At 38.5% G+C, this 13,315-nt stretch overlaps 1 protein-coding gene across 2 annotated transcripts in view; it reads left to right on the top strand.

The window, feature by feature from the left end:
• LOC144968033 (DNA-directed RNA polymerase III subunit RPC2-like) overlaps positions 1–12,040 on the top strand; it is a 31,426-nt gene extending 19,386 nt beyond the window's left edge. The window contains exons 22-29 of one of the 2 annotated variants that reach the window (XM_078905988.1): positions 357–500; positions 1,654–1,702; positions 2,174–2,191; positions 7,167–7,272; positions 8,382–8,478; positions 9,137–9,334; positions 9,651–9,740; positions 10,293–12,040. In XM_078905988.1, coding sequence (XP_078762114.1) covers positions 357–500; positions 1,654–1,702; positions 2,174–2,191; positions 7,167–7,272; positions 8,382–8,478; positions 9,137–9,334; positions 9,651–9,740; positions 10,293–10,425 — 835 coding nt within the window. In that variant the 3' untranslated portion in view covers positions 10,426–12,040. Of the gene's footprint in view, positions 1–356; positions 501–1,653; positions 1,724–2,173; positions 2,192–7,166; positions 7,273–8,381; positions 8,479–9,136; positions 9,335–9,650; positions 9,741–10,292 lie in introns of both variants that reach the window. The other variant, XM_078905987.1, reaches the window with a different exon arrangement.
• The last annotated feature ends 1,275 nt before the right edge of the window (positions 12,041–13,315 follow it).

Below are 13,315 nucleotides of genomic sequence, written 5' to 3'. Positions count from 1 at the left end.
TTTATGATTTTTCTCTCAGATTGTACGTTTTTGCATGAGAATCAAATCTCTACATTTTAGTTCTAATTTTCTAATTAATATGTTTGAACCATTTTGCCAATGAAATTAAATTCAGTTTTAACTTAGTTTGATCGAAAAGGTTTTTCTGCTAGTTCTGAATAAGACTCAGTCTCCACAAAATTAACAGAGGAAGAAGGTATGTGTGTAGAGTAAAAATTCTTATGACTGAACTAAAAGTAAAAAAAGACCTTATTTAAAAAAACAAACAAACAATTTATTTCTTTATTTTGTTTTGTAAGTCAGAATACTAAAAGCAAGCAACCATGAGCTTTAAAGATATGTTATTTCATTTTCAGCTACAAAGGACCAGAACCTTCATACATAGAGAGGGTCCTCATCACCTCCAATCATGAAGAGTCCTTTCTTGTCAAGATGTTGCTACGTCAGACAAGAAGGCCTGAAATCGGGGATAAATTCAGCAGTCGGCATGGGCAGAAAGGGTAAGGATTAAGTAGTAATAATGTAACAATAGTAACAGATAATTATACTTCTATATCACCTCTTGTAGAAACCTCCATAGGCTTTACATCACCTACATTTAACATGTTTTCATATTCTTTAACACACAAACCGGGTGGTTGGATGGGAGCATCACCCTTGAATCATATACCTATGATGTTCACATGGGTGTACGATCCGATAGTGATGTCGTTTCTTCTTCTCTTTACTAGCCTATCCTGCTTCTTTGGTTTGTGATTGTATTTTTGACAGGGGATATTTTTGTTCCTGTAAATCCTCTGCCTGTTTGTTCTTGGTTATTTATAATTTAGCTTATGATATCTTTAGGTTATGATTTTGATTGACATTTGTACTATTTTTGTTGGATTGCTTGTTTTTTTGTTTCAGCGGTCTCTCATATAACCTCAATTGTGTTGGAAGAGACCTAAAGCAACAAACAAACAAACAAATTAACACACAAACACATTTATAAGCGAGAACCTGTGCAAGTACATCAATACCAACTCAGGTGACTGATGAGAATAGGCAGGCACAAGAAAAAATGTAACGAAATAATAATATTAACATAGGACAAGTGATTAAAATAAATTTGTTGAGAAAAGAAACAATAATTCTTGAAAACCAGGGCACTGCCTGAGAATGTGACAAATGAAAGAAGCAAGTTCCAAACAGTTGGCCAGATTTGGCAAACGAGCTATCACCAAAAGATTTCAATTTTGTTTTGGTATTTTTAAAAATTTGTAGACCCTGCACTCTCAGCTCTTTGTGTTGGCTAGTATGGGGTAATTAACTCTTTCATGCATGCTGAGGCAATTCTTCCAAAATTATTAAAACAAAAACGAGCAAGTTTGTACTCAACTCTGGCTTTAACTGGGAACCAATGAAGAATTCAGAGCATATCAGTAGCACTGTCAAATTTTGGTTTTCCCAAACACCAACCTGGCCGCGCTGTTCTGAACTCATTTGAAGTTTATTTATCTTCACACAAGCAGACAGACAGTTAAAACTAATGAAGACAGACTAAGATCAAATGGTTTATGTGCAGGAGGATTTTATTTTTTAACGGATGGTTTTTGTTTTGTTCTTTTTTAATCCTTAAAAACTTTAAGTCTTTTTTTTCTTTATTTATTTCAGTGTTTGTGGCCTAATAGTTCCACAAGAAGATATGCCGTTTTCAGACTTGGTATGTTTGTTGTCATACTTTGTTTGTTGTATATTAGTGCTGGTTTTATTTTTAAACAATTATCTTTAAAAAGACAACAAAATTACTGTTTTGTGAATATTACTATTTACCACATTACAAGATGGCATTTTGGTGACATCATTAATCCTCAACTGTTTAAAGACAGAGAGTTGGGGAAAAAGATAGTGACATTGAGAATTGAAACGAAGCTCAGTGTAAATGTCAAATTTAATTGATTTCAATCTCAACTAAGTAAACATCCTTTTTTTTTTAAATTTATATGTTTATCCATATGACCACATTATTATCTTCCATTAATGTTATAAAAATTTCAAGACAAACGATGTATGCATAATTGTTTTGTTTTTTTAATGTTAAGAGATCTCTTTCTGATTACTTTGGTTCTAAACTTTCCACTATTTACATTTTGGTATGCCTCATTTTATTATCTCATATCTTTTTTTTTTCCAGGGAATTTGTCCAGACATTGTAAGTATTTTTGTCACTGAATAGAATGCAATTTTTTATGCTTGAGACATTTATTAAAGGCATTTATTGATGTTATGTCTTTTTGAATTTAAAAAAAAAGAAGAACCCAATCTGAGTGACTTTTATTTTTTTACATTACATTGACTCAAAAATTCCTACCACTACCGCTCCTATATAAATATCCTTGTTTAGGTATCGTTTACATCTAAACCACCATTTTTTAACTTTATTCAGTTGACAAAATTACTTTTAGGGTAACAACTGCAAAATAACAATAAATAACAAAATGTTACTAAAGCTCGCAACACAACATATTAACAATGTATAACACTACATAGCTCCCGCCAGAGCTTTTGTTCATTTGTCATAAATCCAGCCGATCAGGGGGTTTGGATAATCGTCCCCTTTCAGTGCGTTTGGATTCGGTCTGCAACGTTTCCTCATCAGGAAAGATCATACGTTTCTCCTGGTTGGTTGCACCCGTTTTATTCTCTCCGTGTTCTGTGCTTTCTTCGGTCTTCCCGTTCGTGGTGGTTCATGTACCTGAACAGGTTGATCAATGTCACAGTGTGCGGGTTTTAGTCTGTCGATTGAGACTGAGTCTTCTTTGTTTCCTACTTGTAGTTTGAAAACTTTGTCACCGGTTTCTAGAACTCTATACGGTCCTGTGTACGGAGCCTGGAGTGGTCTTCGATGTCCATCATGACGTATGAACACGTATTTAGCTTTGCTGATGTCCCGTGGTACGAAGTTTGTTGCTTTTTTATGCGTGGACGGAGGAACTGGACGAAGTTGACCCACTTTCTCACGGAGGCTTTTCAACATTTCAGGAGTATTGGTGTTGGGATCCGGACCAGGAACAAAGTCTCCAGGTACTGTAATAGGTGCCCATATACGAGTTCTGCCGACGAGGTATCGAGGTCTTCTTTTGGGGCGGTACGTATACCTAACATCACCCAGGGAAGTTGATCAATCCAGTTTGGTCCTTCTAGTTTCGCTCGAACGGCTTCCTTCATGCGGCGGTGGAAACGTTCAACCAATCCATTTGCTTGGGGATGGTAAGCTGTTGTTTGTTTGATTTGAGTACCAAGGAGTGTGCACACGTTTGACCACAACTGTGAAGTGAACTGTGGTCCTCGGTCTGATGAAATGTTCTCTGGTACTCCGAATCTAGCAACCCAGTGTGCGATGAATGCTCGTGCTATTTCTTCTGTGTCAGTACTGGTAATGGTATTGCTTCAGGCCATCTGGTAAATCTGTCCACCATCGTAAGCAGATATGTATAACCACGTGAGGGGGGCAGTGGTCCAACCAAATCGATGTTGACATGGCTGAAACGTCCGCTGGGTTTTTCATATTCTCCCAGGGGCGCCCTCGTGTGTCTGTGTACTTTTGCCCTTTGGCATGATGTGCAGGTCTTTGCCCATGTATTGATCTGTTTGGTCATTCCCTTCCATACCATTTTCTGTGAAATTAGTCGGCGGGTAGCTCTGATTCCTGGATGTGAAAGACCATGGATGGCGTCGAACATTTTTCGTTGCCATGATTTGGGAACCACTGGCCGTGCTCTTCCGGTCGATATGTCACAGAGAACTGTAGTGCCATTAGTCCCGTAAGAAATGTCTTTCAGTTGCAGGGATGTTTCTGAGGTGCGTAGTGATTGGATCTCCTCATCATTCAATTGAGCTGTTGCCATGGCCTCATAATCTATTCCCTCAGAAATCGCACTGAGACCGAAGTCGTCTGAGGTGTCGTGTTCTACTGTTGTTCTTGACAACGCATCAGCTACTGGATTGTCTTTTCCTGATATGTGTTGGATATCAGTTGAGAATTCTGAGATGGCAGATAGTTGTCGTTGTTGGCGTGCGGACCATGGTTCTGAAACCTTGTTCATTGCAGATGTTAGTGGTTTATGATCCGTGAAAATGGTGAATATTCGTCCTTCCAAGAAGTAACGGAAATGCCGAACGCCACAGTGGACAGCCAGGAGCTCCCGATCAAAAGCGCTGTATTTCTGTTCCGGAGGACGAAGCTGGCGGCTGAAAAAGGCGAGAGGTTTCCATTGGCCGTCAATGTTTTGTTCTAGTACTCCCCCATCGCTATATCAGAAGCGTCTACTGTCAGTGAAGTAGGAGCTGATGTCTGCGGGTGGGACAACATAGTTGCTTGGGCCAAGGCTTCTTTTGTTGACTTGAAAGCGTGTTGTAGGGTATTTGTCCATTGAAGGGGTGCAGATTTTTTTGTTTGACCAGCCAATGCCTTGTAAAGTGGTTGCATTAGTTGAGCTGCTGCTGGCACGAAACGGTGGTAGAAATTGACCATGCCAACAAATTCCTGTAGGCCTGATGTTGTTGTAGGGGTGGGGAATGAGCGAATTGCCTCCACTTTCGCTGGAAGAGGAGTTGCTCCGTGACCACTGATCCTGTGTCCAAGGAAATCAATCTCTTTCACCCCGAAAATGCACTTGTCTGAATTCACCACTAATCCATATTTCTCTAGCCTATCAAAAAGGGCATTCAAGTGTTTTTTGTGTTCTTCTGCATTTTTGCTAGCTATGAGGATGTCATCAAGGTAAACAAATGTGAAGTCCAAACCCTGACAAACTGTGTCCATCAGTCTCTGGAAAGTCTGTGCAGCGTTCTTTAACCCAAAGGGCATCCGGAGGAATTCATAGAGGCCAAATGGGGTTATGATTGCTGTCTTGGGGATGTCCTGCTCGTGGACTGGGATCTGATGGTAACCGCGAATGAGGTCGACTTTTGAGAAGATTTTGCAACCTGATAGTCTTGCTGAGAGGTCTTGTATGTGAGGAATCGGGTAGCGATCTGGAGTAGTAGAACCGTTTAACCTGCGGTAGTCTCCACATGGTCTCCAACCTTCGTTGGGTTTAGGTGCCACATGTAGAGGCGATGCCCACGGACTGTTGGAACGACGTACGATTCCTAGAGCCTCCATGTTGTCAAACTCCGATTTTGCTACTGCTAGTTTGTCTGGTGCCAGACGGCGTGCTTTTGAGTGTACCGGAGGGCCCGTTGTGGTTATATGGTGTTCCACAGAATGCTTTGTTGTGGGACATGAAAACGTGGGCGAAGTGAGTGCTGGCCGTGTAGATAACAGCTGAGTGAACTGATTCTCATTGTCAGTTGTGATGATTGAGATGTGTGGGGCTGTATGCTGTGAAGTCATGAGTGAGACTGAAGCATAGGTGCCGCTGTGCATTAGGCGATTGCCCTTCAGATCGACGAGTAGTGAATGAGCCCGAAGGAAATCTGCCCCCAAAATTGGTCTGTTGACGGCTGCCAGTGTAAATGTCCATTCATACTGGTGTGATCCTATGTGTAAGGACAGTTTACGTTGTCCATATGATTTGATGAGTGTACCATTGGCGGCTGCTAACGGGAACCCGTGTTGTCCGCGGCGAAGGTCGTTTGTTGAAGCCGGTAACACACTGATCTCAGCTCCTGTATCGATCAGAAAGTTGCGGCCAGATTGTTTATCATATGCAAACAGAAGGTTGTCCTTGGAGCCGGCCACCATATTGCTTATAGGTGGCCGGCTGTCCAGTTTTCCGAAAATTTGCAAGGAGTGGTGCATTTTGTAGCCTGTTTGCCGAATTTTTGGTGGTACCAACACAAATCCGGGTCGGGTGTCTTACTGTGTTGATGGCGTGGTCCATCTCGTTTGTTGTGTTTGCCTCCTTTCATTGTTGCATTAATGGTAGCTCCGGTGGACATAAAGTGTTTGTCTGCCGCTTTGGCCAGGTCCCGGAGGGTCGGATAATCCTGTTGAGTTACCAAGGATTGGACTTCTGCTGGTAGTTGACGTAAAAAAACTTCCTTAAAAAGGAATCCTGGTTCTTGTCCTGGAGGGACTATGGCAAGCATTTTGTCCAATAGTTCGCTTGGTTTGGAATCACCCAGACCACCAATGTCTAAGATGCAAGATGCGGCTTCTCTTTCAGAAAGTTTGTAATTGTCTATGAGTCTTTGTTTGAGGGTTTCATATTTGTTAGTGCTTGGTGGGTTGGTCAGGATGTCGAGAACTCTGGTGGCAGTGTCTTGGTCGAGGGATGCTGTGACATAACTGTATTTAGTTACGTCAGCTGTGATTCCTTTAATTGTGAATTGTGCCTCGGCCTGAACGAACCAAATTTGAGCTCTTTGGGGCCAAAAGGTTGGTAGTTTGATGGACACTGCGTTGGCTTCATGGGTATCCTGATCGTTTGACATGTTGAAGGAAGGGTGTGTTCAATCCTGACGTCGGGGTCACCACTGTAACTTTATTCAGTTGACAAAATTACTTTTAGGGTAACAACTGCAAAATAACAATAAATAACAAAATGTTACTAAAGCTCGCAACACAACATATTAACAATGTATAACACTACAATTTTGTCGTTTTCCCTTATTCATCTGTTCAAGTGTGAATGGATACCTGGCAAAAGGCAGCATGTAGCAAACAATTCATTTTGTATGCAGGACCCTAAGCATGTCACACACCAAATACGATGATTATTTTTATTACTCCTCAGTGCTAATGTTGTTTAGATATCATCCTGATATTAACATATTTCACGAAGAGTTCTGTGATAATCTAATCTTCATTTCCGTATACTTCAGTGCTTTTCAGCCGGGTGTATAATACACCCTGGAGTGTACCAAATTATTTAAAGGGTGAACCACTTTGATTGGGAGTACTGGGGGTGTAAAACTACAACATACCAGCATAAAATAATATAGTCACTCTACAAAAGCAACTTCATATATGTAGAATCAGTGACTGTGATATCATATTTATTACCCCACAATGTATTTTAGCTAATGCAATCATAGTGTATTTTGACGACTGGGGTATACAAGCTTTTAAGTAAAAGTTGAAAGTGTGTGCGATGTCAAAAAATGATTGACAAGTGCTGCTATACTCAACTCAAATGTGAAACTAATAAGAATTGAAACAATTTTTGTCCATCCATCAGATCATGAACCCTCACGGGTACCCATCTCGTATGACTGTGGGAAAACTGATGGAGCTTTTGGGTAGCAAAGCTGGAGTTTTGGAGGGAAAATTTCATTATGGCACAGGTAAGAAATGATTATTATACATTTGTATTGGTATTACATATTGGTAACGAGTTTGTTTGTCTGCCTGTATTTTGCCTGATAAAAAGGGTTTATTTGTTGTTTGAGGGCAAATGGGAGAACCACATTGCGTTTTTGGGGTTTTTTTTAAAACCATTATTTATGATATAGATAATGTGCACTTGGCTAAAAAGCTCACATTGCCATCCGGAAGTATAGCAGACCAACACACACAACTATGTGTAGTGTAACCTTAAATGTTATAGTCTGGCTAATACAGTTTAGTGAGAATTATAAACGCGGATGGTAAAAAACAATAACAAAGACCCAAGTGACGTCAACTTCATTCTATCTATAGTATAGGCACAGTTCAGCAATTTGTCAATGTTCAGACTAGGGGAAAACTTTCTCTGAATGGATGTTCGTCAAATTATTTTTGTGAAATGAAAGGGGGGGGAAAATATAAAAACAATTTAAAGTGTCTTATTTCATAAGTTGCTTCCCTTGGCTGTAACCCTAGTCTTTTGGCACCTTTATATAACCATGTATTTTTTTCAACCATGTGATGTGCAGCATGATGCAAAAGAGGATATTGAGATCTTTAAATACCTTCATAAGGGCTAGAGACTTTTTGGGCTACTGAAATACTCGTACTTTAGAATTATTTTTCTATAAAAATCGTGCAGAAAGCTCAATAGTGTAACCTGAGGAAGGTCAAAGGCCGAAATGTTGTTTGTTTTGTATCATCCCCTTTTATATGAATCACATTCACTCACTTTATGTTTCTCTCCATCTTTTTGGCTTATTTAAGTACCTCTAGCTTTCAACAACCAAATCATGGGTGGATTTCTCTCAGCAGAATCTACAAATTTCAGCCTGAAAATACAAAGCAAGTAACACGAGTAGAGAAAACAATGAATTGTGCTCAGTATTTGAAGATTTAGTTTGTGTTTTTTTTTTTTTGTTTTTTTTTTTGTGTTTTTCGCTAACAGTAAATCGATTTTATGGAGATTTTTTGGAGGGGAGGGTTTGTTGGGTTTTTATTTGTGTGTTTTTTTTTTGTTGTTTTTTTGTATGTTTCCTTGAGATATTCTTTATTTCCATGTTTTCAGCATTTGGAGGAGACAAGGTTTCAGATTTATCTGAAGTGTTAATAGAACATGGTTTTAACTACCTGGGAAAAGATTATGTCACATCAGGAGTCACTGGGTAAGACATTCTATCACAACATCTATCTTTTAAATGTGATTGTAAAATTAAGCATTATTATCAGTATTGTTGCTATCATCATCATTATTTTTATTATTATTATTATTATTATTATTAGTAGTAGTAGTAGTAGTAGTAGTAGTAGTAGTAGTAGTAGTAGTAGTAGTAGTAGTAGTAGTAGTAGTAGTAGTAGTAGTAGTAGTAGTAGTAGTAGTAGCAGTATTTTTTATATATTTTTTTTTCATTATGATTACTGTTATTTCTAGTGTTACAACAACAGCATTGAAATTTTGATCCTGAATTGTTTTAACTCACTCGACCCTAACACCGACTATATCCGTAGTTTACCCGGGTTACTTTTACCCCATGCCTTTTTATTACATTTTTCTGAGACAAATTATAGGCGTAGTTTCAAAGCTCATGTTTTTAGTTTTTGTATGTTAAATGATAGTTGAATAAAACTATCTATGTACATACTCATTTTTAACAAAAAAAAAATTTAATTTTTGAAAAGTAGCAAAAGTCTCTAGGATTGAGTGAGTTAAAAAAAACAAAATACAATCCTACATCTCATTTGGTGATGGTGTTATTCAAATATTTAGTGAAAATGTTACTAGCAAATCATTTTCACTTCATTTATTTTTTTTTTCATTTTCAGAGAGCCTTTGGCTGCCTACATTTACTTTGGCCCTATCTACTACCAGAAACTGAAACACATGGTGCTTGACAAGATGCATGCCAGAGCTAAAGGACCACGGGCAGTCCTCACAAGGCAGCCCACTGAGGGACGGTCAAGGGAGGGTGGACTCAGGCTGGGAGAGATGGAAAGAGATTGTCTCATTGGTTATGGTGCCAGGTAAGTCCTAAAGTGACCTAACTCCTCAATCTGGTAATATTTCTGAGTGAACCAGATGCTGACAATTTGAATAGGGAGCAAAAGTGTGATGTCAAAAAACTGGTTCCAATCTCATTGGAAGTGTAAAAAAAAAACTCTCTTTGGGAGGACTGGGTACATACCTTGTATAATTCATCTTCTGGTTTCAGAGTGATGGAATCTTATTTTCTCGTCTAAATATATGCTGGTCGTCAATAAAGATCATCCATCCTTGCTTTTTTATGTCCTGTAATCCTAAGAATCTACCTATACATCCCGCTACTTTTCTCTTTCACAGTATGCTACTCTTGGAGAGACTAATGATTTCAAGTGACGAGTTTGAGGTGGATGTCTGTGGTCAGTGTGGACTCATTGGATATTCTGGATGGTCAGTTCGATATCTGTCTCAGTTACTGGTTTATTGGATGGTTTGATAATGATTAGTTAGTAGTTGTTGTGTTACTGATAAAGGAAATCGAAACAACGATAATGATTAGAATAAAAATGTTAGTAATAATAGTAATACTAATGATGATGATGATAATAATAATAATAATAATAATAATAATAATAATAATAATAATAATAATAATAATAATGAGAATATTAATAATAATAATAATAATAATAATTTAATCAAATTAATGATGATAATGATAATTTAATGATACTGATGATGATGATGGTGGTGGTTGTTATGGAGATGATGATAGACTAGCATGCTATCAAAAGGGTAGCAAGCAATCGTTATTGTCCATATAATGCAAAGGAAACCATGATGAAGTCAGGCTCTATAGGCCTTCAGACACCTTACCTCTTTACTCATGTGTCTGGTTCAAAAAAACAAGAAATCAATCTACTTGAAATAATGACATATATTCGTTATTCTAATTTCGTTTCATTTAATTGATGAAATCATTTGATCTCCCTTGCCATCCAGGTGCCAGTACTGCAAGTCTTCCAAAGATGTCTCCACCCTCAAGATGCCATATGCCTGTAAACTCCTGTTCCAAGAACTCCAGTCCATGAACATTGTGCCCAGACTGTCTTTAAAACGCTACAATGAAATGTAGCACAAGTCGATATATTATTATGTTGGAATCGTCTTCATTGGAGCTTGAATAAATATTAATGAGGAACTCTGTGTTTTAAGTTTTATAAAGTTGCAGTTGTCATGCTATTGCATTGATACTTTATGGAAGACGAACTGGTGAATCTGTGGATGGTATGTTGGGGCTGCTGGTAGCACATCCTATTTTTTGTCTTTATGGACTTGTCCTGGAATGTGGAAACTTTTACCCAGGCTCTAACTAGAGTCCTCTGCCATGAAGGAGACAGTCAAAGATGAGTGTGTGTGTGTGAGAGAGAGATTGTGTATGTGGTGTGTGTGTATGTGTATGAGAGAGAGAGAGGGAGATTGTGTATGTGATGTGTGTGTGTGTGTTTGAACATTTTCTTGTTTCTCGAGTACATTTCTTTCCTTGTAAATAATCCCACTGAATGAATGTGTATTAAAAACCATGTGTCGATTTAACTCTTCGTGGAAATATGTTTCAACAGAGACAATGCTGATCCTTTTCTTTTTTAACTTTAGCTTTTATATAGCACAATATCCACTAAACGTGTTCAAAGTGCTTTAGAAAGGGTCCCCTGACCAACAGTAACATGTAGAACAAGACATGACGCTGTTAGGCGATATTACAATTTTTTTTTCTGACTGAGACAAAGCTGACAATGGCCAGGTATTCATTTTACACCTGAGTACGGTGAGAGAATGTGAGTAAAGAGCCTTTTCCAAGGACTCAACTATGTGCCGAGCTAGGCTCGAACCCAGGCCTTCCAATTCGAAAGCGAGTGTCATTGCACTCGACCACATAGCCGCTTAATTAGTCTCATATCCATTTTATTCTAGAGAAATGAAGATTAGATTATCACAAAACTCTTCATTATATTAGTATAGTGAGAAAATGTGAGTAACAAATCTTTTCAAGGACTCAACTTTGTGCTGTCCAGATTGACAGTTGAACTTGAACCAGGGACCTAAAGGTTACAAACTGAAAATTGTACCAAATAGCCACAAAACTGCATATTTTTGCTGTTGGCCTGTTTAAATTAAATTAAAAGTCAGCTATTGTTTGTTTATAAGAGATATGGAATTCGATAAGGTAACACAATTTTATTTGTATTTTTATTTGTTTCAACCAAGATTAATCTTGGATCAGAAGGAAATAGAGAAAGTGATTCATTCGTCTAACGCAGTGTACCTGTTATTTTATATATGGGAAATTTAATATGAGCTCTGTTGACAGATCATTCGCTTCACATGCAAAGGGACTGAGATCGATCCGATTTTTTTCTGAACCCCCACCCCCGCGAGTCCACCCAGCAGTAATTGGGTAGTTGGGTCTGTTTGATCTGACAGAAAATACTTTGAAATAGAGTAGCATCCAATCCAAAGGGTAGCAATAGCAAGCAATTGCTATTGTCCGTTTCACTCAGAAACCGGGGTAAACTTCAGCTCCAATGGCTCTGATGGACTAGAGTGTGAATGAGAGAGAGAGATATGAATAAATAAGAAAGGGAAGAAATGGTTGAAGTTTTATGGTTACCTTTACTCCAGACCAGAGTATGTTATGTATATTTTATATTGTTGATAAAAATAAAAATGATTTATTTATGAAAGTTTTACAGTCATCGTTTGTTTAATGTGTTAAATTATTCCTCTATGAGGAGAATGTTTTCTTCTGAGTCAAATTACAAAGGAAGACTGAAATAACCCAGGCATCGAAGTGCAGCATGACAAAGTGAGAGAGTGGGATGACGCCACATAAAAATTAATGAAATAAAAATGAAATAAATAAACTTCCCTTTATTCATCCCATAGGGGAAATTTGTCTCTAGGGTCTATTATTCCAAGGGAAGTCTGGAATGACCCAGGCGTCAGCCACAGTGCAACGCCGCATATTGAGCTAGGGCGAGGCGACTTGCTCAAGGCCACACAGCGCAGCAGGTATTCGAACTCAGTACCTTTGAGGTATGAAGAAAAGTCCGTACCGCTGAGCTACGCTGCCCCATTTGTGTGTGTAGGGGGGGGGGGGAATAGAACCCAGAACCTCTTGCATATAAAAGCAAAAACCATACTGTTGCACTACTTTGTCCCTTTGCTCCATTGAAATACATTACATCAAAATTAGTTCTAGATGAAACAGAATACAAATTACAATTGGTTTAACAGCAAAAGAAAGAGGCATTTGAATCTAAAATTTAAGAAAGCAACTGATTGGTCCAAGTATAGATCAGTTCACATCAAAATAATGTGTATTATCTTCTACAAACTATGACCATTGCCTTTTTATTTATATTTTTTTTTCATTTTGTTTTACCTTGGTTACCAATTCATTTTAAAGGGTCTTGTATACTTTCAGAAGAAATAGTTTGTTTTTCATGTTCTTATCCCAAGAAAAAAGTTTATTGAGCACTTTTTGTCCAGCTTCGCACACAATTCTGCATCACCCATTAAGGTCATAGTAGTATCGAATGGCTACACCTCTATTTGGAATCTTTTAATCCATTCTTCAAATTCTTTTCCTGCCTTATAGGCTGTCTCGTAGCCTCCTGATAGGCTTGTCACTGGGCAGTGGATGACGATATGGTCCATTGTCTCAGGGCCTCCTTGGCAATGACGGCATGCATCTGATTCTCTCAGATTCCATCTATGCATGTTAGCTGCGGTTCTGCCATGTCTTGTAAAAATGCGGTTGGAGGTGACCCAGCATTTTTGGCTATTGCAGAGAAAGCCAGGTGTTCTTTCTGTTGGGTCGGGTATGATGTCGCCTGCCCTGGAGCTGTCTTGGTTCCACATCGACATCCATTCCTCTTTCACGTTGAAATGCTGTCTTGAAGTTTTAAAAGGTTTCCTTGATTTCAGTCTTGACGTTGTTGGGGCTTCTTCTAGGACCTCCT

Source organism: Berghia stephanieae, chromosome 3 (assembly GCF_034508935.2).
Source record: "Berghia stephanieae isolate SIO BIC M18660-M18661 chromosome 3, UCSD_Bste_1.3, whole genome shotgun sequence".
Lineage (NCBI taxonomy): Eukaryota > Metazoa > Mollusca > Gastropoda > Nudibranchia > Aeolidiidae > Berghia > Berghia stephanieae.
This window is presented reverse-complemented; position numbering and strand designations above follow the sequence as displayed.